Consider the following 24756-nt stretch of genomic DNA (forward strand, 5'->3'; position numbering starts at 1 on the left):
AAAAACCCAAGATATCTATAAAGACTTCTTACTGAAATGCTGAAACGAAATGCATATATTATATAGTAAAATCCTTTCTCGGTTCCTCATATAAAATCACTTGAGGGCATTTATGAAACTTCAGCCTTTCCTAAGGTGACTATCCACCCATATATGGACCAAATACAAAATTTCTGAGAGTGCGTGTAATAGCTTCAACAAGAATCTACATTTGCAGAATACGGTACCATGAAGATATCCTCAGGCTTTAGCTGGTTAATCTAAGTGCAACTGTGTCTATATTTACTCTATGCACTTGAATCTAAGGAAAATATCCCAAACTCCCTCTATGAAAACTCATTCCATGACAGTGTGACCATCCAGGCCGTACCACTATTCCCCTCCCAGACTATTTGAAAGGTTTTTGATTTTTCAAACACTATGCCTAGAAGTCATTAAATCAACCACTTCCTTAAATGCTACTGCTTAATTCAGTGCTCCCGGACAGTGTCGTACAAGGTCCCTGCAAGATACGATTTTGCTTCTTTGTGGGGGACAAATATTTTCATATTATCATTTTTACAGAAGGGGGAAAATAAGTTACTTATATAATTGAGTTAAAGTCATGATATCCAGAAGTGGTCTACAATTCCCACATCCTGCTTTGGTTTAAAAGGAAACAAGATGTGATCTGTATATGACGGCTACATGCAGATGCATAAAGATGTTTTCAAATTCTTCACTCTTCCTTTGCTTAGTGAAGAACCCTATGAAATGAACTATGACTTACATGTGGAGAAACCCAGAATACTAATAAGGTAAATATCTGAGTTACCGTGCAACACTTTTATTGACAAGTTACAGTTGCAATCATGGACATTAAAGAAATATGAATTTAAAACTATTCTACATAAAAAGAAAAAATCACAAAATTAACATTCAAGGAAAACCACTAACTTTTGAAGAAGCAAAGAGAAAGGGATAAGAAATTTCAGAGACAGGTTTTACACTGTAAAATTCATGCATTCTTTGTTAATCATTTTTTGCCTAAAGGGAAACTATTTATTTATGGACATACTGTATACCTCCTACCTCCAATTTTTTCCCGACTTAAGTACAGTAGGTAATAATTGAGATACACAATATCATTCCTGGGAAAATCAAACACTCTGAGTTGGCCACCAGTCCCCACGTGCTCTGTGCATAGCTGTATCATCATGTTTCCTTGAATGAAAAATATCCCATTCTCTCCCACCAAACTAAAATGCCCTATTTTTGTTTTTCCTGAGAATAATGCTAGAAACATTATGTCAAACATTCTGTCAATTTGTAGAAATAGTTGAATGTGTTGAATAAAGAATGAATAAGGAAAGCTCTTCAGTAATTTGAAAGACTTTACAAATGCTAACCAAGGGCCATAATGTGGGAATAAGCAAGGATACTAAAGACGAAGATTTAGTAAGTTTCTTAAAGTTGGCAGGGTAGTTTTGCTGCATCAAATCAAGAACAGACTATGTAGTGTATCATCCAAACAAGGACAGGCCAGGACAAGAGGTACAGAGTGGAACCATGCTTGGCAAATCAGGAAATATGGTCACCTTAGTTACACGTAATCCATTTATCTGTTATTTTCTGAAAACTTTCTAAGATTTATTTTTAAGCAGTTTCTAGCATGGTGTCTGGCATATAGTAACAGCTCAATAAATACTATTGAGAAAATCTAAGACTCAATTTAGTTTATCTGTTAACGAAGAGTTCTAGAAGTAAACTGGGATTTATATGTCAGCATATATTAGTTTACCAAATGCTTTCCAATTGCCCCATATTTTTTAGCACAATCTTTTATTTCAAAAATTCAGTTTTAATTATTAGCATCTATCATTCTAATGATTACTTCTTGTTACCTGCATCAACATCTGAAAATTAGCTCCATTTCTCCCTCTTGATTTATTCTGCCTAACTTAAACAATCAAAGGTAACATTAACTTCATATTTTTGCAAAGGATAATTCAAGAGGCTGGTTTTTGACCAAATATTTGTGCCTAGCCAGCTGCCATTTGCCTTTGAGCACATTACTGGAAGAGAAAATAAGACATGTTTGTGCCCCTGTTCAAGCCCCCATGGCTCAGATACCCAACTTACATGTGCTAAAGGAATAAACCACAATTAACTGGGAAGTTCTGATAATCACATACACTCAACTCTACATTGCTCTCTGAGAAAAATTCCTACGTGTGGTCTCTCAAGTTCATTTCTATGGATTTTGCTTCGCGCTTGCTTCTACAGAAGAAACATAAATCCAATGCATTTTACAAAAAAAAAAAAACCCACTTTCTAAAAGATTCTTAAAAAGCTGTGCTATTCAATAGTAACTAATTTTCCTGGCCTTTATAAGAACAACTCTCTCTTCCTGCTTTATTTGTAACTAGACAAGTATCTGAACTCAAAGAGGTGTTGACTCAAAGTCCTTTCGCATAATTTGAAATAATTTGCATAACTTGAAATAAAGGCATCCAGTAACTTTAAAGTTCTTGGTAAATCATCATTTTCATTCTTCTGGGTCTTGTTCTCTTCATTTAGCAATTACTCCCCCTTAGTCAACTGAACAAATGTGAAGACCTCTTTCCGAAAGAGTTGGTTAATCCTACAATAGGCAGACAGTAAGCATTACAATCAGCAGCATCTCAGGAGCAGGGATTTTTCTGTTCACTCAGTTCACTAGCAATGATTTGAAATCCCTACTTAGTAACTTTTTAAGGGTGTTTCAGTGTCTCAGAGAGACAAGTTGTACCTGAAAAACCACAGCCAGATTTTGTGACTTTCTGATAATGCTGATTGAAGGATAATAAGTCAGTGGGTAATGTTTTATGAGTCACCTAGCAAAAAGGGTTTTATTTGTTAGTACTAGTTTGGAAGATACTGAGTAATGGTGCCCAAGGCTAAAACAACACATGGTGTGAACCAGAAATTATGGTCATAACATCACACTGGTGTATTTTGATTACAGACAAGAGACACAGAGAAAATTCTATAATTACAAGAGGTCCAGTTGACCAGTTATGCTTGATTCTTTTATAACGCTTTCATATAAAATTAAAGTTTGTTGGGAATCAACTAACAGTAACATTAATGGCTGGAACAAACTGAATCATTCTAAAATAAACACCTCACACAATAATGAACTTTTACAATATATTCTATTAATATGCCCATAAATGATGAATATATGATTGGTTTAGTATATACATTCATGACATTCTTAACCCTGGAGAATATTAAAGGAAAATAAGAATGGTGAAAAGGACAGCATAGATATATATACACATTTCCATTATTTTGAATGAAAGCATAGAACCTGTTGACTTTAATAATATTTGGTGTCAAAAAAAGTAAAATAAACGATTGATGCAAATTTTCTTTTATCCAAATTACATGATCATCTGAACAAAATGCCCAACAGCAAACATAAGCTATCTCCAAAATATTTTTAATTTGATAAAGTTTAATTCAAGTTTTTTCAGTAAAAACCTCACCTGTTCTCTGTATACCACAAAGCGTCAAGAAAAATTGACAGAAAAATTGATTCTTTTCAGAAATCTCCAAACTTTGCTGAATAGCTATGAAAGAAATTGCCTATATAACAAGTATTTAATAACCTAAATATTTTCAGAGTTTGAATATGCATTACAGACATTGTCACCAACGTATAGAAAATGTTACCCATTAAAATTGGCAGTGAAACAAGTTGACTTACATTCACATCTGAGATGTGTGCTCTTTTTTATTCTAATGCTTCTTGGGTTTATGTTGTGGGTTGGCTACCTGATACAGAAACCTATAAGTAATTTAATGCAAAACATGCATTCTTAGCTAGCCCAGGCAAAGCAGCAGAGGTGAATGTCTTATGACATGCATGCACAAGACCTGTGCTCGAAAAAAAACACCTTCTCCGTACCGGAAAGAAAATAGAGATGATGCGTTCTGTTGAGAATTTCAGAATAGCCAGTGGGTGGGATGTGATGAGAAGGGTATGTTTCATAACCACAGTTTTCATTATCTTGCACTGGCCTATGAATCAGCATGCCATGCGTTCCTCTGCTAATGATGTGAATTACCACAAAGGGAAGCAAGAGCTCAGGAAAAGATGCGTTCAAAACTGTAACTGAGATGAAGGTGCACGAACTGGTCTATGTTCCCAAGCCCAGGTCATGAATGTCCATTGGTGTCTAAACCGTACACATAAATGATGAAAATCATGAGGCAATCAAAGGAGAAAACTTTCAGAAATAAATCCCATTAAATCAAACAGGGCCGATGCATTCATGATTCTGTGTTACAGTCTCAAACATAAACCAAGTGAATAACAGTGAAATGAAGACTATAATTTTTACCAACTATAGAGGAATAACCCACTTCTCACTTTGATGTTCAAAGAGTAATGCTATAAAAGTTTACTTAAAAAAAAAAAAAAAGAAAAGAAAAAGGAATGACAGCGGGGGTGTTACCATTATGTTGTCAAAGTCTTCCAGAAGGGAGACAGCAGAGTTACAGAAGTCCTACAGAAAGGGGACAGCAAGAAAACGGCAGACAATACAGATAAGATTTTTTTTAGCCTAGTGATGTGTGTAGCCACAATACATATGTAACAGTTCATTTTAAAACAATGTTTCAGGGAGTCAAGACTTAAAAACCCAGGCCCTGCAGAGGCTTTATTAATTCATCCACCAAACACTGTACTATAGACTGGACATAAATGGTAATATTCGTATAATGGAAGAGCACAACCCAGAGGTTAAATGCAGACATAAAAGAAGCAGAGGAGCTACCAGACAGACACTTACGGTAACTAAGGGATGTTGGAACTCCACTGGGAGCAAAAGGGGTGCCAGAGTCCTTCCTAGCCTACAGTCAGTGGGAAAGCTCAGAACACGTGGGGCACATTAAACGCAAAAAAACATTAAGTGAACAAGTCAGTGGGGTCATACATTGTTGGAGGATGAAATTAGCTCCATCCTCAGGAAGTACACATGAAAACTGGGCATTATGTCAATCACTCATTCAATCAACCAAATCAGACAACAAATATTTACAGGGCCACCAGTGTTTACAAAGGAAGAGGGAATCTGGTTTAGAAAAACATCTGATTTGTTTCCCCAAAAACATTGGGGAAAATTCCTATTTCTCAGGGAAATAATTCACTTGTTTAGCCATTTTTATAAACGGAGTACAAGTGACATTTGTCTAAGATGTTAAACATTTTCTGCCCACTGAGTTTTAGAGATAGAGATAAGGCAAAGGATTACCAACCCTAATAGGAAAAAGTATTTTATTATACTAAGGACTAAAAACTATAGGAAAAATTCCCCAAGGAAGTATCTCTTCTCACTATTTTAGGCGTAGGTATATAATTCATGGCATCTGTACATTTGTATTTGGATCCGACGACCATTCTATTAATCGTCCACTCTCATCACCCCTTAATCTTGCCTCCTCTCTCCTCATAATCAAGCTGTGGACACTATTTTCTAAACTATAGGGACCCAATCATAATTTCAGCAAATAAAATGCACATCTTCCTCATCATTCAAAAAAAAACGGAGAAATGCCAGATATTAATAACCAAAGCACCCACTTCCCTGGACGTGGTCGTTTTCCATCCAAGGAACAAAATAATAGGGCTCAGGACCTATTTACTAGTTCAGGGGTTTTCTCTGAAGTTCATTTTTGCCATTGAGATGTGTTTAAATTATCCACTCTAGGAGAATGCATTAAAGGTAATTACTACAACTAACAATGTGTTTCAATAAGGCTATTCTGCCTACCTTTAGCAAATAAGAATAAAAGTATTGTGAAATGCGCTTATATTATCAGGAAAATTACAGAAGGGAAACCTTGACTAGCTAATACAGTTAAAAAAAAAAAGATGCCTAAATTCACAGATAATTGGGATATACAAATTTAAATGTCATAATATGGTACTGTTTCACCTGCTCTGAATGAGAAAGATACAATCTGACAACATCAAGGGTTGGGGGGAGATATGAAGAAAGGAGAAAACTCATTTATAACTGAGGAGAATCATCACCACATTGGAAATCGAACCAGCATTTCCACTTGGAAGCACATACCCTAGCTCTCTCCGTATGTGCAGAAGAAACGTAAAATATGTAACATAATAGGGGCGCCTGGGTGGCTCTGCGGTTAAGCGTCCGGCTTCGTCTCAGGGCATGATCTCAGGGTCCGTGAGTTGGAGCCCCGCATCAGGCTCTGTGGTGACAGCTCTGAGCCTGGAACCTGCTTCAGATTGTGTCTCCCTCTCTCTCTGCCCCTCCCCCGCTCTCGCTCTGTCTCCGCTCTCTCAAAAATAAATAAAGATTAAAAAAAATTTTTTTTAATGTAACATAATAGTAATATAGCATTAGCAGTAAGAAAAAAATTGAAAATAACTTAAATGATCATCAACAGGAGAATGGACAAATATTAGATCAATATCCATAATGGACTAGCATCAACCAAGACAAATGAATAAAACTACATGTGACAAGTAGATATTCAAAACTGGTCGAAATAAAAAGTTTTAAAACAATACAATAATATATGTGTGAAACCATCATATTAAGTTTCAATTCTGAAAGTAATATATGTTTATGTTGATGGTTGCAAAAATGTACAGAAACATAAAAACATTCATGAGAAAGGAAAACACTAAATTTACGATAGTGATTACCTCTTTATAGGAAAAAAGGGAAACGAGAGTACACATACTGTTTTATTTTTATTTTCTTAGATGATCTAGAGCAAATATGGGCTGAATTTTTCAGGATTATTCAGTAAAGCTAGGTAGTAAATCCATCAGTGTTTGTTCTATTTTCTATTCTTGTATGTTTGAAATACACCACTAGAGAGGGAGGGAGGGAGGGAGAGAATAAAGGAAGGACTCAGAAATTCCAAGGTGATGCCACATCCCTACAGTAGGAGATCAATTACCATATAAAGGGTGGTCATTCAACTTAAATGGGTTTCATCAATCCAAGAGGCAAGTTTTCAGGGTGTTACAAATTCACTTTTGCCAGGGAGCTCACTGCTCTGGGAGGCTCTGACTCAGTCATTGTTCTTTTAGTAAGTGATCTAATTCCTTCATTTAGATACACATTGATGGCACCTGCCCTGTGGTTAATAATGTAAAGTTCTTAAAGTAACCACTAGCTCTAAGTGGGCACACCATTTCTGTCCTCTGTCAGAAATCTCCCTCTTCAATGTCATCAATATCCGTATGATTATCTGTAGCCTATCACCAATTGCCTTCTTCCAAATTTGTCTCAGCCAATTTAAACTACATATATTGTCTTTCTTTAAATAAAGACAATTAATCGAGAAAGCTACATATATTGTCTTCCTTAAAATAAGTTGGCTGGTGTTGATTATTACAAAGAACAACAAAGGGGTTTTGTGCACTAAAACGGGGAAATTAGGATAAAGCTATACCACAAATCAAGGCAAACAATTAAGTCCTTTCCATGGATCAAAACTTAAGGATGCCCTCCAAAAGCCCCTTCCCTAGAAGATTGATACAGTGGGGGTGAGGAAAGCAAGTTCCTCCTGTCAGAAGAAAAATATTGGCTCTAAAAAACAGACTGGAAAACAATTTAAGCAGCATTTTGCATTATTTTCACCAATATTTTAGATTTTGTGATGCTTCCCATAGGATATGTAGAAAATATAACAGCGATATTTTTAACACTACAGTTGGAATTATCCCCTCGAAAGTTTGTATTACAAAATTAGACAGTAAAAATATACCACTTTAAGAAACCAAAATGGCTATGTGGAAAAGTAAACAACATTCCTTCTTACTGGCCTCTTCCATGGGCAGCCACTGAGCACGAGTCTTATTAGGGACAATTAATATGATGATGCAAGTAAAGCATTGGATGTGCTCCTAATTCTCTTTTCATCTGTTTTTAGGAAAATCAAGATTTTTATGTGATACAGATGTCCTTTGAAATAATACATGAATAATATGATACTAACAAAACAGCAACAACAAGTATGACAGCTAACATTTTTTGAGCACTTACTATGAGCCGGCCACTGTTGTAAAGGGCTGTTACATGTATTAAAACATTAATTTCACAAGAACTCTGTAATGTAAATACTGCATTGGCTCCACCGTATAGATGAGGCTCTGAGGCACAAAAGGGCAACACAATCACGGCACTGAGTCCCATTTAGATAAGGGACATCAAGTAAGGGATGGGAAGCAGATCACTTTTACTTTCCTGGATGCAGACTAACTAAAAACAATGAAAGCAAGTTTCCTTGCCAACATATCTTTATGCATACTGATAGGTAGTAAAGCTCTAAGAAAATACATGCAATTACAACCATTACATCAGATAATGTGATTAAAAAAACTTAACAATATCCATGCTATTTAAGCATTTGTTTTCTGGACACTATACCAATGTCTTAATACGTTCTTTAGGAAATATAAGAATGATCCATAACAGAAACTTCCATGACCAACTGAGGCTGATATTCAGTTTCTGCAGTGGACACAGAGTTAATTTATAATGGAACTGAAGTTTTCTTGTGCACCATCTAAGGCTGGATGACTCCTATATATATCACCTTGTTTCCATTAAGATGGAAAGAGGCAAAGAGGGTTCCATAAGGTATGAGACATATCCAGAATCCAGGAATTTACATCCTGTCATGCCCCAGCTAGGTTTTCAGAAGAACCATAGTAGAGATCACTGCTGGAAGCAGATTCTGGAAGCACTAGAAGGATGGCTGAGAGGAGTTTGTGGATAAAAACCAGACTGCTAAGGATTAAGGCTACTAGGAAGCTCTAGGATCCTGGAAATAGTTTCCCAAAACACACATTCGTTTGATAAGCCTTTCATAAATTTCTACCCTCTGCTCACTACCATGTAAACATGATACAGAGTATAAGACCTGATGTCTGAAATTCTCCAACATGCTTGTTACACTTAAGTTAATGGATTCCCAGAATTAGAGAATTGCTAAGGATAAGAAGATCAATGATTTCTATTTCACAAGAGAAAAAGATATCACAAGTGCTTATGTAGCTAGAGAGAATCACATTATGTGTAGGCATTTAACTGGGTCCTGGCCAAAATGAGAATGAACATTTCTCCATCATTTCTTATCACGAAGGACATAAGTGAGTACTTATTAGAAAAACAACTGCAGGGGCGCCTGGGTGGCGCAGTCGGTTAAGCGTCCGACTTCAGCCAGGTCACGATCTCGCGGTCCATGAGTTCGAGCCCCGCGTCAGGCTCTGGGCTGATGGCTCAGAGCCTGGAGCCTGTTTCCGATTCTGTGTCTCCCTCTCTCTCTGCCCCTCCCCCGTTCATGCTCTGTCTCTCTCTGTCCCAAAAATAAATAAACGTTGAAAAAAAAAAATTTTTTTTTAAAATAAAAAAAAAGAAAAAAAAACAAAACAACTGCATCCAGAACCATACATTAAAACAATTTATCAACATCACAAATATTCCAAATCATTCTGCTCTTATTCTATTTTTTTAAGGATTACCCCAGAATTTTTTTCTGCCACAATACCAGATTTAACTAGAATCCAGGTATATTAATAGTTTGTACATGAGAGGAGAGGAACTAACATTTCCTCAGGACCTCCTAGGTACAGGCACTCTGACAAATGCTATGCATAATCTCACTGACTTTGTGTAGGACCATTCAACCATACCACTGCACCATGCATGTACGTCTCTTCCTTAAAAAAAATGTTATTTCCCCTCAAATATCTAACACTTGAAGAATGGTAAAACAAAAAGGGTAACAGGAAGGGCGGGTGGCTTAGTCGGTTAAGCGTCCGACTTCAGCTCAGGTCATGATCTTACGATTTGTGGGTTTGACCCAACGTTGGGCTCTCTGCTATCAGCACAGAGCCTGCTTTGGATCCTCTGTCTCCCTGTCTATTCCTTTCTCCCACTCAAAAATAAACAATCATTAAGAAATATTAAAAAAAATAATAATAAAAGAGTAACAAGAAAAAGAAAAAAAGGGGAAAAAAGGAGTTAGCAAAAAGAATCAGAAAAAGAGGAGTGCCTGGGTGGCTCAGTCGGATAAGTGTCCGACTCGATTTCGGCTCAGGTCATGATCTCACGGTTTATGAGTCAAGCCCCGCATCAGGCTCTGTGCTGACAGTGCGGAGCCTGCTTTGAATTCTCTGTCTCCCTTTCTCTCCATCCTTCCCTGACTCATGCTCTCACTCTCTCTCTCTCTCCATAAAAAGAAACAAACAAAAAGTAGACATAAAAAAATAAACTTATTGGAAGGCAAGTTTTACTTAGTCGTACATTAAATTAAAAGGGAACTGAATTCATGCTGTGGGGATGGTTACTCAATGTACAGCAAGTTTTTTGTATGATCTTGACAAGGACTTGAAACAATACTATAATTATTTTTGTTCATCCCCAAGAATAGCTAAAATCCTACTGAGGTTTTTAATGGCTCACGTTTTAAAATTGCTGCTTATTTAAACAAAATAACTATTTCTTGATATCCAATGCTCATCATTTCTGTGTAAGAAGCAACTCAGGCCCCTTACCTGACACCCAGGGAGTTTGAGCAATTGCTAGAGGTCTGAGAGAGACAAGCATGCAGTGACTGGGCTTTGCATCCCCATACAATTGAACTAGTTTCCTCTTTCCTGTCCTTCTTATAATATAGGTAAAAAACAAAACCGTTTTTAAGAATGTATAACTAACCCTCCCACCCTCAAACGCCCAAATCACTAAGTGGATGGACTGACTGCAAAAATGTCCTAAGTTATATAATGGACACATGCCTAGAAAGTTATCCAAAATACAAAGAATATTTGTAGAAGCATTAAAATTTCTTGCTCATCTGAAAGTTCTATGGTTTCTTTTAAAGCAGGATACACATGCAGATTGGCTACTTCCTTTGAGGTTCAAAAAAGTACCTAAATCACAGCGTTGTTGTGGGATATTGTGGGATCTAAGATAACTAACACATTTAAAGGGCTTAGAAATGTTTTGGCAAATAGTAAGTGCTCTACTGGTGTTAGCTGCTATTATCATCATCAGTAATATTTTTTAGCAAAATTGCAAAGTACAAAAAGTATGTAGAAACTGGATTAAAAAAAAAAGTCCCAATCTCACCTCCTTTTCTATTTTATTTATTTGTACAGATGTGTGGGCTTCATGAGCCAATACTATGCTGTGTATGATGGCCACCATTGTCTTGTTAAACAATCACTGTCATCTCAAAAGTTAAAGACAATTGAGTTAGAAGGCATAAAAACAGCAATATAAATTCAAGAATGAAGTTGAAGGTATCTATACACTGACTATTATTTGTACTATATTCTTTGCTATAGGTCTCACTATTAAGCACATACTGAACATAGAATCTATGCAGGGAACTACAGGGAGAAACCTAAGAACCATCAGGATTTTAGAGATACAACTTCAGGGTAATAAATCTACTAAAAATACATGAAAGTAAAGCTCGAAGGAGTACAGAATATGGTGCTAATTACAGGGAAAGAGGGCTCAGTGAGTGAGCCCTCACTACAAGGATGAAAAACCTGCTGCTTCTAAGTGACTAGAAAGTCATCAACCCTTGTTTTTGTTCTACAGGCATACTTTTAATGAACTTAAGATACTTCCAAAGTTCTCATCTGATCAGTGATAATAGCAAAATACACGGGAGGAAAAGTATTTACAAGCCTGGAGGAGAGGCAAGCCTGCGCTCATATACGATTTCGGGGATACACAGGCAGGAGGGATATGCCACATATCCCACACTCATCCCCAACTAGAGGCGCTACCAAAACACAGAGGACTCCATTGCTGGATCTGGACAAACCTGCTGGAAAGGTCGAGCCTGGGCTTGCCGGAGAAGCCGCTGCTGCTGCTGCTGCTGCAGAAGCTTCATCTGTATCAGCTGCTGCTGCGATGTGATGGCGTGGAGGGGCGGCGGCTGCATCATGGCCCCCGAGCGCCGCTGCAGCATGTTGGACAGAGCTTGTTTGGTATTCGTTGGGACGAAGGAGCCCGTGGGGTCCAATCTAGAACCACCTACCAAAGCAACCAGAAAGAAGGGCTCTCTGTGCATGTTAATACAACTTCTTCCTTGTTTTATCAAAACACAGGAACCTTACCTTCTAAGCCTTTGTGAGCAAATGGAAAATAAGGCCCGCCTCACCCCACATAAATATTAAAGGTCTGTGGAGAACTGCACAATTTCCAAATGATGGGGAGGAGTGATGTAGGAGTGAATTATAGTATTTCAGTGACTTCATAGAAGCCCCACTTCAGGTGATAACCTGAAATCCCTGAAACTGACTCAAGGGTGTAATTTTGGAACCATGTGGGTTTTAAACCCTGCAAGGCCTTCAGGAACACGTTACCTGCATAAAATGTACTGCCTTCATGGTATATTGTGCCAGGTGTCCTAAGTCAGTCACAGAAACTCTTTTGTAATCTCAAATAAATTTAAAGCTCATGATATTTAAGTTTTGTGACAATAGCAAAATGAAAATGCCCCTTTTGTAGAAGAGACGCAAGAAATACTTTGAAAACTTGAAAGGCTTGGAAACTTCAAACACCATGACTCAAAGACAAAACACATCTTTTCTGAAGGACAGAAATCAAACAAGAAATGTTATTTGTAGTGATCCTTGAGAAACCAAAGGAAATCCTCAACATATTTGCATATATAATTTGTCAAATGCCTTTAAGAGTTTGGGAAAAAAATTTTCAACATTTGCTGGCTTCAAACTACGTGCCAATCCTTCATTTACCAGATTTTATATCCTTTAATATATGTGTAAGAAAACCTCTATATAAATATCTCACAAAAGATGTGTTATCTTTTTTCTTTCAAACAAGTTGTATGGTGAAAAAAACATTGTAAAGCTATTCACTTGAAAAACCCACATTCTTTTAAAGACACAAACCCAGAGCCAGCAACATGGTTTATGAAGTCATTCAGCAGCATTTGAAGAACATTTGGAAAAAAGAGGAAAGTCAACTCAGGTAACATACGGCAAGGTAAATTTTATTGAAGAACTGGAACTATACTAATACGTAAAAACTTAATGAGCTCATTTTACAGATAAAGGAAACTCTAAGGACCAGACTACATTTCACGTTGTTTGAATTTTCCTAACGTTTCTATGATTTTGTACCTTTGAGCCAACTAAAGAAATAAAGTAACTATCCCTGAAGCCCTCTGCATATTCCTAATTACTTTTCTCACCTTCTTTCTCTCACCAGATGTTATTCTGAATATGGTGTTTAATATTCCCAAACATTTCCTTGTAACTTTACCAAACTGGCATGTATACATGACAAAGAAAGACAAATTGTAGAAGGGCGAGTGGCTGGGTATATGTCTACACGTGTATACTGAGGGGGCATAATTCTTTGCATTTTAACTATATATTAATGAAAAGCATACTGTACATACTCTTCTGTAACTTCATAGGACTCATATTTAAAAAAAAATCACACATATAAAATCCCTATGTATCTTCATTTTCCTTAATATTTTTTCTTACACATCCTTAAAACTCACCTAATACCTAAGGTTCCTTAACTTATAAACCCTGCTTATAGTATTCTAAGGGAAAGAGAGTATATGTCATTATGAAACAGTGAACCTTTAATTCACACAGCCCTGGTGTTTAAAAATGCTACAAATTCACAAGAACCTTAGAACTGAAAAAATAAAGTTCAAAAGAGAGAACATGCATTATTTTCCACATTCATTATTGTCTAGTTCGCTCTTTGTGGTCTACATTCATTCACTCAAGAACCAATTTTTAAGAGCTTACTAAAAGCCAGAGGCTGCTTTAAGTTCTGAGGAGACTACAGTAACCTTAACAGAAAAAATGCCTGTCCTACCAGAGCTTACATTCTGAAAAGGGCAGAGAATAAACCAGTAATAAGTAAAATATATAGTGTATAACCAAATGCTAATGCCACGGGGAAATAGAAAGCAGAGGGAAACAGGGTTCAGGGAAGGGCTGTGGCTTACCATTTAAAACAGCGCGGTCAGTGGAAGCCCAGTGAGAAAATGGTATCTGACCAAACCCATAGGAGGGAGGCAGTGAGCCATGTAAAATACTTAAGGATGAGCACTACAGGCACAGGAGCCAGCAGGTGCAAAAGCCCTGAGGTAGGAATATGTTAAGATCTTTTACTGAGCATGTTTGCTGGGTTAGATCATCTTCTGTGTGCTACATTTTCAAAAGTTTACTTTAGGGGCTCCTGGGTGGTTCAGTTGGTTAAACGTCCAACTCCGGCTCAGGTCATGATCTCGCATACCGGTTTGTGGGTTCGAGTCCTGCGTTGGGCTCTGTGTGGACAGCTCAGAGCCTGAAGCCTGCTTCAGATTCTGTGTCTCCCTCTCTCTATGCCCCTCCCCCACTCACACTATGTCTCTCTCTCTCAAAAATAGACGTTAAAAACAATTATAAGTTATACTCTGTGTGTATGTGTATGATATAAACCTTATTTCATCACTCAAAGAAGAATGAACATTTTTATCCATTTTCTTTACTATAGTCTCTTACCACCCAAAACAGAGTCTGGAACATTATGAAGTTCAGTACATTTTGTTGAATAAATAATTGAATCCCCTACCCTATGAGGGTATATATTAGCATATCCATTTTACAGATAATCAAGCTGATGCACAGAGAAACTAAAACCCAATGTTATACAGTAGAAGAGTGGTAGAACCAGACTTGAACCTAGATGTATAACTTCCAGACCAGCCCTCTTAACCACTAATTTAGATGGCGAAATATGGATTCTCCCATGAGCCAAGAATAAAAAAATGTCTTTCCTAGGCCTCAAATGTCATACTTAAATTACAGTAAAAATCATAACATGCAGAGTAAGACCTCAAAATAAGCTACTCTGTTGAAACAAGCAAATTTTCTTTTAGAAAGAAAATTAAATTCAGTTCTAAGAGATTTTTTTATTTAGGACATGTTCATTTCAGATATAAAATATACTTGGGCTTGAATTAAAGCAATACTAAAATTAGAGAGATGGTAGTTTTCCTTGTTTGATAACTCAGTCTACTTGCTGAACTAAATTTCTGAGATCCTTCATGGTATAAGCAATTTACAATTCATCACATGAGAAAATAAAGATGCTTCACAATATTGACTAATTACTTAAAACACTGGTAAGAATTTTATCTCATCAAAACATACACAAATTTCACAACATACAACTCTTATCAACTTTTTATCTGATATTGTACATTTTCATCAGTAGCTAATTTCCTTCTAACACTGAATGAAAATTCCCAACTCAGTACATAAACTAGTAATTAAAACCTTATTTTAACACTTGAGGAACACCCCCAAATTGGGCACATATTGGATTACTACTGTATACGCTCAGGTATTGTTTGATTCTTAGAATATATTCATCTATGTGACAATCAAAAATATATTAAAAGAAACATTAAAAAAACAAAATAAAACACCTTCATATTATTAGAAGAAAAACCACTCAACGGAGTACTCAGTTATGGCATTTTCTAAGTTTTACAGAGATTTCCGGTTAAACCCCAAGCTACTTCATGTCTCAGAGGGACCCGACTGCACTCTCTCTTCACATACCTGGAGTAAGAGATTGGTTCTGAAGGAAAAAACCCGGCTGCTGGGGCTGACCCATGAGGTTATAGCCCCATAAGGTGGACTGTGGATGGTGCATCATCTGGGAGGAAATGGGTGAGTAGTTAGGAGGCACTCGGTATATGTTGCTCTGTGGATACTCCTTCAAAATAAAGAGAAAAGATAATAACAATAAAGTTATTTAACTCCACAAACTATAGGTAATTAATGCAAATTCCTCCTATCACATTCTTCAAGCCAGCTTCTATCCCAGTGGGCAAGGCTGTTTTTTATAGAGGTGAAGACACAAGGCAAGAGGGTCAACATATTCTTTTGCAAGACACTCATTTGGGTAAAAACTTTAGAATAAGAAAGTACTTGGCTTCGACCCCTAAATCCCCACAGGGTGGCCTGTGCAGAGGTCTATGTCCGGAAGTGCATCCTAGCACCTGATGCTCCCTGAGGGAGACCACCCGGGATGAGGAAGAGGATGAGGTGCAGCTCAGATCAACCAGACATGCTGCCAGCCTGGAGCTGCCTGTGGCCATGCACTCAAGAAGACATCCAAAGAGGCTGTGGATGTCTACGGATATGCCATCCATGGGACGGGCCTATTTTTTAAACAAAACTTCGATGGTCATTGAGTACACTGGTACTGTCATTCATTCTGTGCTGACAAGCAGAAGTTGTATGATGGGGAAGGGTATTAGGTGCTACATGTTCTCTATAGGTGGCTTTAACAGGGTGGAGGCCACAAGGCATGGCAATGCTGCCGCTTCATCAACCACTTAGGTGAGCCCAACTGCCCCTCCCAAGTGATCCAGGCGGAGGGCCAGGAACACATCAACATCTTTGCCCTGCCCTGCATCCTGTGTGCTGAGGAACCCACCTATGGCTACAAATTCCCCGTTGTGGATGCCAGCAACAAATTGCCCTAAGACAATGGCACCAAGCACTTCTGTCGGTTCCTTAACTAAAGTCCCAAGGCTGCCCACCACACCCCCTGCTTCCATCTTGCCCCTAGTCTGGGGCTCCCTAGTCCCCTGCAGAACATGTCACCAGAACTATTATGTTCGGGGTGAGTATGGGCACGCAGGTGGCAAATGCCGTGCCTCTACCCCTCTCGCCTACCCAGTAATCGCTCCCTTGCTTCCCTGGGGACCCAGGATGTAGGTATTGTAGCAAGTTTTCTAAACACTGTTTTTGTCTATGCACTTTTTTTATTTAAGAGGGTGGGATCCCAGGTGGGAACCCCCTATAGTAAAGTTCGTCAATGTTTGGCAGAAAAAATGTACTTGGCTTCAGTGGGGGGAAGACGGAAAAGGATCACTTCTGAAGTTTGTTTTTAAAATACTAAAAGCACGTCAATAATGACCACTGCCCACAGGTGAAAGAACATCTTCAGATGCTCATTCTCCAGATCATTTCATCTTAGGTCATTTTAGGAATCCTTCCTGATATGCTGGGTCTGGATGAGAATAAGGCCATGAAGACGCACAATACTTCAGGACCAGTCCCTGGCCTAGATGGTATCTTATTTCCACTATTCAAGCCAGTACGCAAATGAAGCAGACTCTCTGCCATCTGCCTCCATCCCATTTCCTGCACCTGGGCTTTGTCTTCCTTATGGGACATGCAAAGTCTCTAAGGATCACACCTGAATGTCCCAGTTATCTACCCACCCCGCTTCTTTTCATGTAGCCCTAAAGGATAAAGGAAAAACAAAACCTCAGATCCCTGAAATACAACCCACTAGAAAGGGACAGTTTCAGAAGTAGTATGGGAGGAAGGGCTATTACCAGGGCTCACTTGGAAAATGAGAGGAATTTTCAGGCTTTTAAGAGGGTGTTATTCTGAAAATAACAGAAACTTATCCATGCAGACTAACAGCCTAGGAGTCCAGATTCTGGGGAGTGGCAGTCTGGACCTTATTAAGCACCTCTTCAAGACAAAGGAATATTTGTAGGAAGAATATTGGTAGAAGGTATGAGAAGAGGGCACTACCATTCAATGGTATCCAAAAGCGATGGTCGTCTTCTCTAGAAAAATGTTCATCACCAAGCTATCAGCTAGGAAAAGATACGTTGTGGTTCTGATATAGGTAAGTGATAATTATTAGACATGATAATTATTAGACATAATTATCAGACATAACCCTAACCCTATTAGATAATTATTAGACATACAATTATGAATATATCTTCCATGGTACAACAAGAATACCCTTGCATTATGTAGAAAAATGTTTTAAATTCTCTCTCAAGTATTTTCTAGGTGAATTAATTGTAAAGATACCTTACACATTCACTCTATAAATGTTATAAAATTATTCCCAAATTGCCATCTCAATGATTTCTGTTGTTTTCAAGAAAATGTTGGTAGAGGTAGGGAAGACTAATAGGAAAACAAGGAATAGGACTTTTTAAAATTGTGTTCATCTTTTATAAAGTCTGAAAATCTGTGAAAGAGGTAAAATATATAGGAAGTTAAGGTGAAATAGTAAAATATGAAATCTCAGAAACATCCTATTGGATATATTAGATGGAATGTTAGCTAGGGAAAGGCAAATAGTTTTCCGTATTAATCTACTACCATTATCAAGTGCTCAAAATACGATAAATATTTTAGACATGTCTTATAATAAAAATATGTAAGATGATGAGCTTTTACGGGTCTAAACAATTCAAGTTTCAAATGTGAGAAATGATGAGGCACTGAAATATTAATTAAATACTACTCACAATGGAAGCCCAAACTTAAAAGAGTGAAAAGTAGAGAAGGAAAAAAATCACAAGCTATAATCCTGTCTTCTGTGACAGGTCACTATTCTTGTGCCATTCTATTAATTAAAATAGAGCTTTGTGAAGATTACAACTGTTACAAGAAGGATGATAATGCTCTTCATAATGTTTCTAGGAAAAGAATCTGGGCACTATTAAATCTCTCACTAGATGCCAATGAGCCAAAGACCTCCCTACTTCTCACACTCACGTCAACTCTTGAGCTTGATTTCGTCTTGCGCTTCCTTCCTTTTGTTTTCTTCTCTTCATCTGTTGCGGTTTTTCCCTGATCTGACAGCTCAGCTGATTTCCGCTCTGGTTCCTGAGAGATGGGAGATGTGGACTCCTCCTCTTCCTCCTCGGGAGGCAGGGGCAGCGGTTCGAGGTAGTAACTTCGGGGCTTGGGCATGGGGTGTGTGTGATACAACAGCAGGTGATGCTGCTCCTCGTACTTGATCACCTTTCGGTCCACTCGGACAGTCCCGAACCAGGCCCAAGACAGAGGAGCTGGGTTCTTCTGACCCTCAAACAAATCCCATGGGGACACCTTCTGCTTTGTAGACACCTGAAGACCCTGTGGTGAAATAATGCTCTGTGAACACATGTTCAGATCTTTCCCTGACCGAGAGCCCAAGCTTGCTTAGGACAAGGATACACAGAATATTCTGGCTGGCTGCGTGCCTTAGAGAACCCTAGCATACAGCACATGGGGAAACACATTGATTCAGGGTTACAAGGCTACATCACTGGAAAGCTGTAGCTAGAATTCAGACCTTTAAAGTCAGTTCTGTGGTTCTTTATACATGTGATGCTCAACACCACGTGGTTGAGTATATATTACTGCAAATTGGTATTTTTTGGTGTACCTGATGGCTCAGTCAGTTGAGCATCTAACCTGACTTCAGCTCAGGTCATGATCTCCCGGTTCGTGAGTTCACGAGATTTTTTGGATTCTCTCTCCATTTCTTCTCTCTCTCTGCCCCTCCCCCACTCACACGCATGCGGTCTCTCTCTCTCAAAAATAAACTTATTATGAATGAATGAATGAATGAATGAATGAATGAATGAATAAACAAATAAAATGGTGCTTTTCATTTAGTATTTTTTGCTGCTGTTTTTTTCAGGAAAAAATATTTTCTAAAAAATACTGCAATATTGATCTTACTGTATTGAATTATAATCAGTTACAACCATTTGCAATTTATTTTGTTGTTTTTAGGATAAAGCAAAACTTGAGAGTCAAGTTATTGTCAACCTCTACTTGGGCTCAAATTTACTTCAATCCAAATATGTATGGACTTGATTCAATACAGGAATCTTCCATGTACTTAATAAGCCAGTTTCTGAATAGTTAGGGAATATTCTTTCAGACATAACTTGTGACAACAGGTACAAATAAAGTCCCTTCAATACAAGATTACCTCTAATGAGTTTACAAGAGGAGATGTTACTATGCTTCTGAAAACAAAAGTTTCTTATTTTTAACATTAATTGGTGATGTCTCTTGTACTTTCCCTGGGATACCAACTTGAAAATATTTTTCCTCAGAATAACCACAAAAATAACTACTCAGGCATTCCACAAGATATGAATGCTCCTGTTCTTATCTACGTGGATGGATTTATGCAAAATGAAGGCTCATTTATCATGTATAAATGGACTGTTTCCTAATACTTGCCTAGAGTTTAGACCTCTTTCCTAGGTGCAAAGACCATATATCCTAATGGGTTCAAGATGTCTCACCACTAGAGAACCCAATGACACTGCAAAATCAACATGCCCACAATGCTAGCTTTTTCCATCTCTACAAACATACTGGTAGAAGTACTCTAGTTACTGTGAATTAATTAAGTATTGCCTTTCTCCTAGGAACCACACTCCTTCATACCTTTGCAAAAACTCTTCCATTGGCCTGTACCAGACTGTTCCCTACTTCCTAGCTAACTCTTAATCTTTCAAAATAATTCAACGGTCAGTTTTCCTGGAGACCCTATTCTGACTACCTACTCCTTATCTGAGTGTGATGGCTCCTTCTCAGGGTCCCCTAACACTGTGTACCACATGGTAATTGTCTATCCACTTCTGCTTAAGGGCAGGAGCTCTGTCTTTCATATCTGTAATTTCACAAATTTGTGGTTGCTCAATGTTCATTAAAAGAATAACTGATCACTCCTCTTGTGTTTAAGGGAAACTTGTTTAATAGCATACATAAAACAAGTGTTTGTTAAAATATTGTTTAATTGATGAGAAAATTAAGTAACATTACTCTAAAAATATTTTTTACTCAAAATAGCTTACAACATCAAGACTTTATCAATCAATTTTTTCTTATTTATATATATATATTGTTTCCAATTCTAAACTGAAAGGAGAGTTTTGTTTTGTTTTTAAGCAAGAGAGAGAGAGAGAGAGAGAGAGAGAGAGAGAAAACAAGTGCAAGCTGGGGAGGGGCAGTGGAAGACAGAATCTTCAGCAGGCTCCATGCCCAGCACAGAGCCCAGGGTTTGATCTCATGACCATGAGATCCTGGCCTGAGTGGAAATCAAGAGTCGGATGCTCAACCCACTGAGTCACCCAGGCACCCCCTGCCTTTTTTTTTCTCTTTTCTTTTTTCTTTTTTCTTTTAAGCACTAACCTTTCACTTAGTTTTCCCTTGGTGGCCTCAGAAATTCACATAAAGTTTTTTTTTAATTTTTTTTAATGTTTATTTATTTTTGAGAGAGAGACAGAATTCGAGTGGGTTGGGGGCAGAGAGAGAGGGAGACACAGAATCCAAAGCAGGCTCCAGCCTCTGAGCTGTCAGCACAGAGCCCAACGCAGGGATCGAACTCACTAGATGGGAGATCATGACCTGAGCTGAAGTCGGACGCTCAACCAACTGAGCCACCCAGGTGCCCCTCACATAAAGTTTTAAACAAAGATCTATATAATAATGTCCATGACCAATGCATTTCAAGTATAAGAAAATACTTTAAAAAAAAATCAAGAAACTGTAAAATTGAGATATTTCATATACCCTTTGGGAAAATAAGAAAAAATATATATAAGAAACAAACATTTACTCTTGCCTGTTTTTTATCTATGGAGTCGAATCCAGCAATTTTGTTTCCCTTTGTGTCAATCAAGGAACCCATAGGTTCACAAGTAATGACATCACATGTCTGTTTTGGCAAAGGTAGCAACTGTCGAACTTTGTCAATACTTTCTGATCTCTTGTCTCCTAGCTCTTTCTAAAAAACAAACAAAAAAAAAACAAACAAAAAGAGACAAGCGGGACAGAAATTACAATGAATGCAAAAGTTAGCAAGAAGGAAGTTTCTCTCTGAAACATTTCCTTTTTTATGACAAGACTGTTCTTTAACCTTGAACATGGTCGATTATGCAGCTTTCAATTAGAGTAGTGAGTATGTTTCATTTCTTCTATTTAAGTAGAAAATAGAACACATATAATGGAACCCTGGTTACACAACAAACATCACAGTGCTGAAGTGACAAAAATCCAGGGTAGTATTTGCCATCAGAAGGCAGAAGCAGCAGCACAGAACACATGCTCCAATCCAGGGTCAGACCTCAAGATACTCACTGGTTATTTTACTGGTAAGGTCGGCAGATATATTGATCTTTCTCTGCACCATTTGTTTACAGTTTATTTCAAAAATTGTGTTAGTGGTTAGTCAAATGAATTGGGTTTAGAAATATCAGTGCAAATGGTTGTTTTGCAATTAGAGGCACCAGTCCAAGCATGGATTTATCTTAAATCCAACGGTGGCATTTTTCTTATATATTTGACTTACATTTCTAAAGTTCCTTAAAAAGTTAAACATTTTGTGAATATAATTTAAGAAATACCTTCAAGCTATATGCTTTTGAGTACCAGCAAGCTGAGGTGAGACAAATAGCAAAATAATCACATAATTTTAGCTGAATGCAATAAATAACATCTAATTTAACACATAATAAATTAAGATAAAATGCAGTAAGTAACAAATGCATAAACTATTTGAGATCATGATATATAAGCAGGTCATAAGCTTACCTTCAGTTTCTTTACCAAATTCATGTATGCACGTTTGTTCTCTTCAGATCCCCCTGGGGATGCATTTGATAGGTCTGAGGCTAATGTTCCATTGATTAACACACCCAGCATGTCAAGAACTGTTGTGAATAATTCACTAAGAGTGGGAAGAAATAATTATTTTCACTATAAAGTAAAAGCCAAATACTCTTAACGAAGGAGCATTTTTATATAAGGCACAGAGCTTTTGATGGTACCTAGAGAATAAGATGTGGCACAATTTGTAGTCACTATTGCAAAGCTTCTACCATGCACGTGTACAGAATAGTAAATTTGAAATAAGAACATACTTGTTAGTGTGCATGTCAACAGTTCCAGAAGTTATGATCTGAAGCAGGAGGAGGGCCCAGTCTGTTGTCCACTGGGTGCTCCTCTGCACCGTGTCAAACATTCCTCCTACCTAGCACAAAAAAATACAACAAAACTTTATTACAAATGCCATCCCCATCACTTTATGTAGCCAATTTTGATTTTTTTTTTTTTTTAAAACAAACACACTCCGCTTTATGGATTAACGTGTCTTCTCTCTTACCTAGCTACCTATTTCTCACTCTTTCTGATTCTTTCAGCATAGGAATTTGGTCATTGAAAAAAAGGGGAGGGAAGAGGAGAGGAGGAACGTGAGTGTGGGCAGGAGGCCAATAAGAATCAAATAATAGGGAAATTACTTTTCTTTTAATCCTAACCTTTTGTGATACCTGGTTTTATGACATAAAATTAGTTAAATCTGAATAGGTCAAAATCAGGTAAGTTGATTATCTACACTTGATGCTGTTAAATTACTATTGGATCTAAGTCTGTTGTCATAACAACACTTGCAAATATCCAGTAACACAGAAGAACTGACAAGCAGGGGCTCGGCTCGGCCCCCAGGTCTACGCATTCATGTGTGGAAATTAAGTTTAAAAACAACTGCCAAAAATCAGGCAATCCTTCCTCCAGAGTAGCCTTCATTCAGGCTTGTCCAGTGGGAAAAGAGAAATTCAAAGAAATGTGCAATGTGTCTGTAAATGTCTATAAAACCTCCCTGTTGAATTTGTTTTTATGATCAATGTGATGGAAAGTTTGCCAAAAATTCAACTTAAGGCACATTTTTACATGATCTTCAAATGAGTGTAATAAAAGCTAATTCCTCTCAATTTAGTAGCCTTCTCAGACCTCCTCGGAGCACAAACTGACAAGAAGGAGTGATTCCCGGGGGCAGGAGGGTGCAGAAAGCAAACCAATGCCCAAAATGCCTATTGCTCTCTAGAAGCCAGCCCAGACAGGAAGGTCAGCAGCCAGGAAAACAGTGCGCGTCAAAGGCAGGGAAGTTATGGCAGAGAGAGAGCCAATAGTGGAAGGCCTCACCTTGTGAGAAGACCATGACCACAGAAGAAGTGGAAAGCTAGAGTTATTTTCACATTTAGTTAAGTGGAACAGAGAGAAAATACTAGAAAAATGCCCCTTACCAAATTTAGGCGAAGTTGCAATGCTTCATGCATCATCTGCCGTGCTTTTATGTCATCCTGGTATCGTTCTTCTCTCCAATTACTTAAAATCTAAGTCAGTAAATTAACAGAAAAAAACAAACTTATTTTCCCTATTAAAATTGATTTTTTTTCTCATTTTGAAAGTTACATTGAGCTTATTACTGTCAAAAATAACTTCTGAGTTTAAAAAATTAATTAAAAAAGCTAAGTAAAATTTTAACTTTCCTTCCCTTCTTCCACACAGACAGAAATGGAGCTATTTCTTGTTGAATGCCTTTCTAGATGGAAGAAGAAAACTCTTATCAATTTACAATCCTGTTAGGAAGTCTTAGAAAAAGCTTTAAAGGATTATGAAGTTAAAGACTAACAAAAATAAAGATACTTAAAATGCGATTTCATTGATTTTGTAAAGTACTGGATAGACAAAATTACACTTTATACCAGTCCTATGTTCTATTTCTAGGGACGTGCTATGACATTTAACAAGGGTCCTATTTTCATGTTATATTGAAGGGGGAATTGCTATCTTACAGACTTATCTATACAGTGTATCTTCCTTGATAAAGGCAGTGTATAGTATTTTGAAAAATATGACATCTTTGATGTCAGTCCAGTGATGTACTGCTTTTCACTAAGTCAGACTACTGTTAAAAAGGGAAGGACTGCTTAGGAAAGGGAAGCCACAAGTGGCAACACCCTAGAATCAGATGGCAAGAGCAAAGCCCTTTCTCCCACTGGGATGCTCTGAAATACATTAACTACAGAGAATCATCTTAAGAGTTTAAATGAGTCACGTGCAGA

At 37.6% G+C, this 24756-nt stretch overlaps 2 protein-coding genes across 8 annotated transcripts in view; one reads left to right on the forward strand and one right to left on the reverse strand.

The window, feature by feature from the left end:
• Positions 1-24756, reverse strand: part of MED12L (mediator complex subunit 12L) — a 338137-nt gene that overhangs the window by 26466 nt on the left and 286915 nt on the right. For 4 of the 6 annotated variants that reach the window (XM_043595115.1, XM_043595118.1, XM_043595119.1 and 1 more), the window contains 8 exons: positions 23935-24024; positions 22774-22883; positions 22445-22580; positions 21477-21638; positions 18620-18982; positions 15635-15791; positions 11857-12068; positions 4485-4535 (listed from right to left, as the gene is read on the reverse strand). In XM_043595115.1, the coding sequence (XP_043451050.1) occupies positions 4485-4535; positions 11857-12068; positions 15635-15791; positions 18620-18982; positions 21477-21638; positions 22445-22580; positions 22774-22883; positions 23935-24024 (1281 nt within the window). The remainder of the gene's footprint in view (positions 1-4484; positions 4536-11856; positions 12069-15634; positions 15792-18619; positions 18983-21476; positions 21639-22444; positions 22581-22773; positions 22884-23934; positions 24025-24756) is intronic. The other 2 variants (XM_043595117.1, XM_043595120.1) reach the window with 1 other exon arrangement.
• The window catches only part of P2RY12 (purinergic receptor P2Y12), a 46807-nt gene continuing 43933 nt past the window's right edge, over positions 21883-24756 (forward strand). For both annotated transcript variants that reach the window (XM_043595127.1, XM_043595128.1), the window contains exon 1: positions 21883-22005. The gene's annotated coding sequence lies outside the window, so the exon portion shown is untranslated. The remainder of the gene's footprint in view (positions 22006-24756) is intronic.

This window comes from Prionailurus bengalensis, chromosome C2, assembly GCF_016509475.1.
Source record: "Prionailurus bengalensis isolate Pbe53 chromosome C2, Fcat_Pben_1.1_paternal_pri, whole genome shotgun sequence".
NCBI lineage: Eukaryota > Metazoa > Chordata > Mammalia > Carnivora > Felidae > Prionailurus > Prionailurus bengalensis.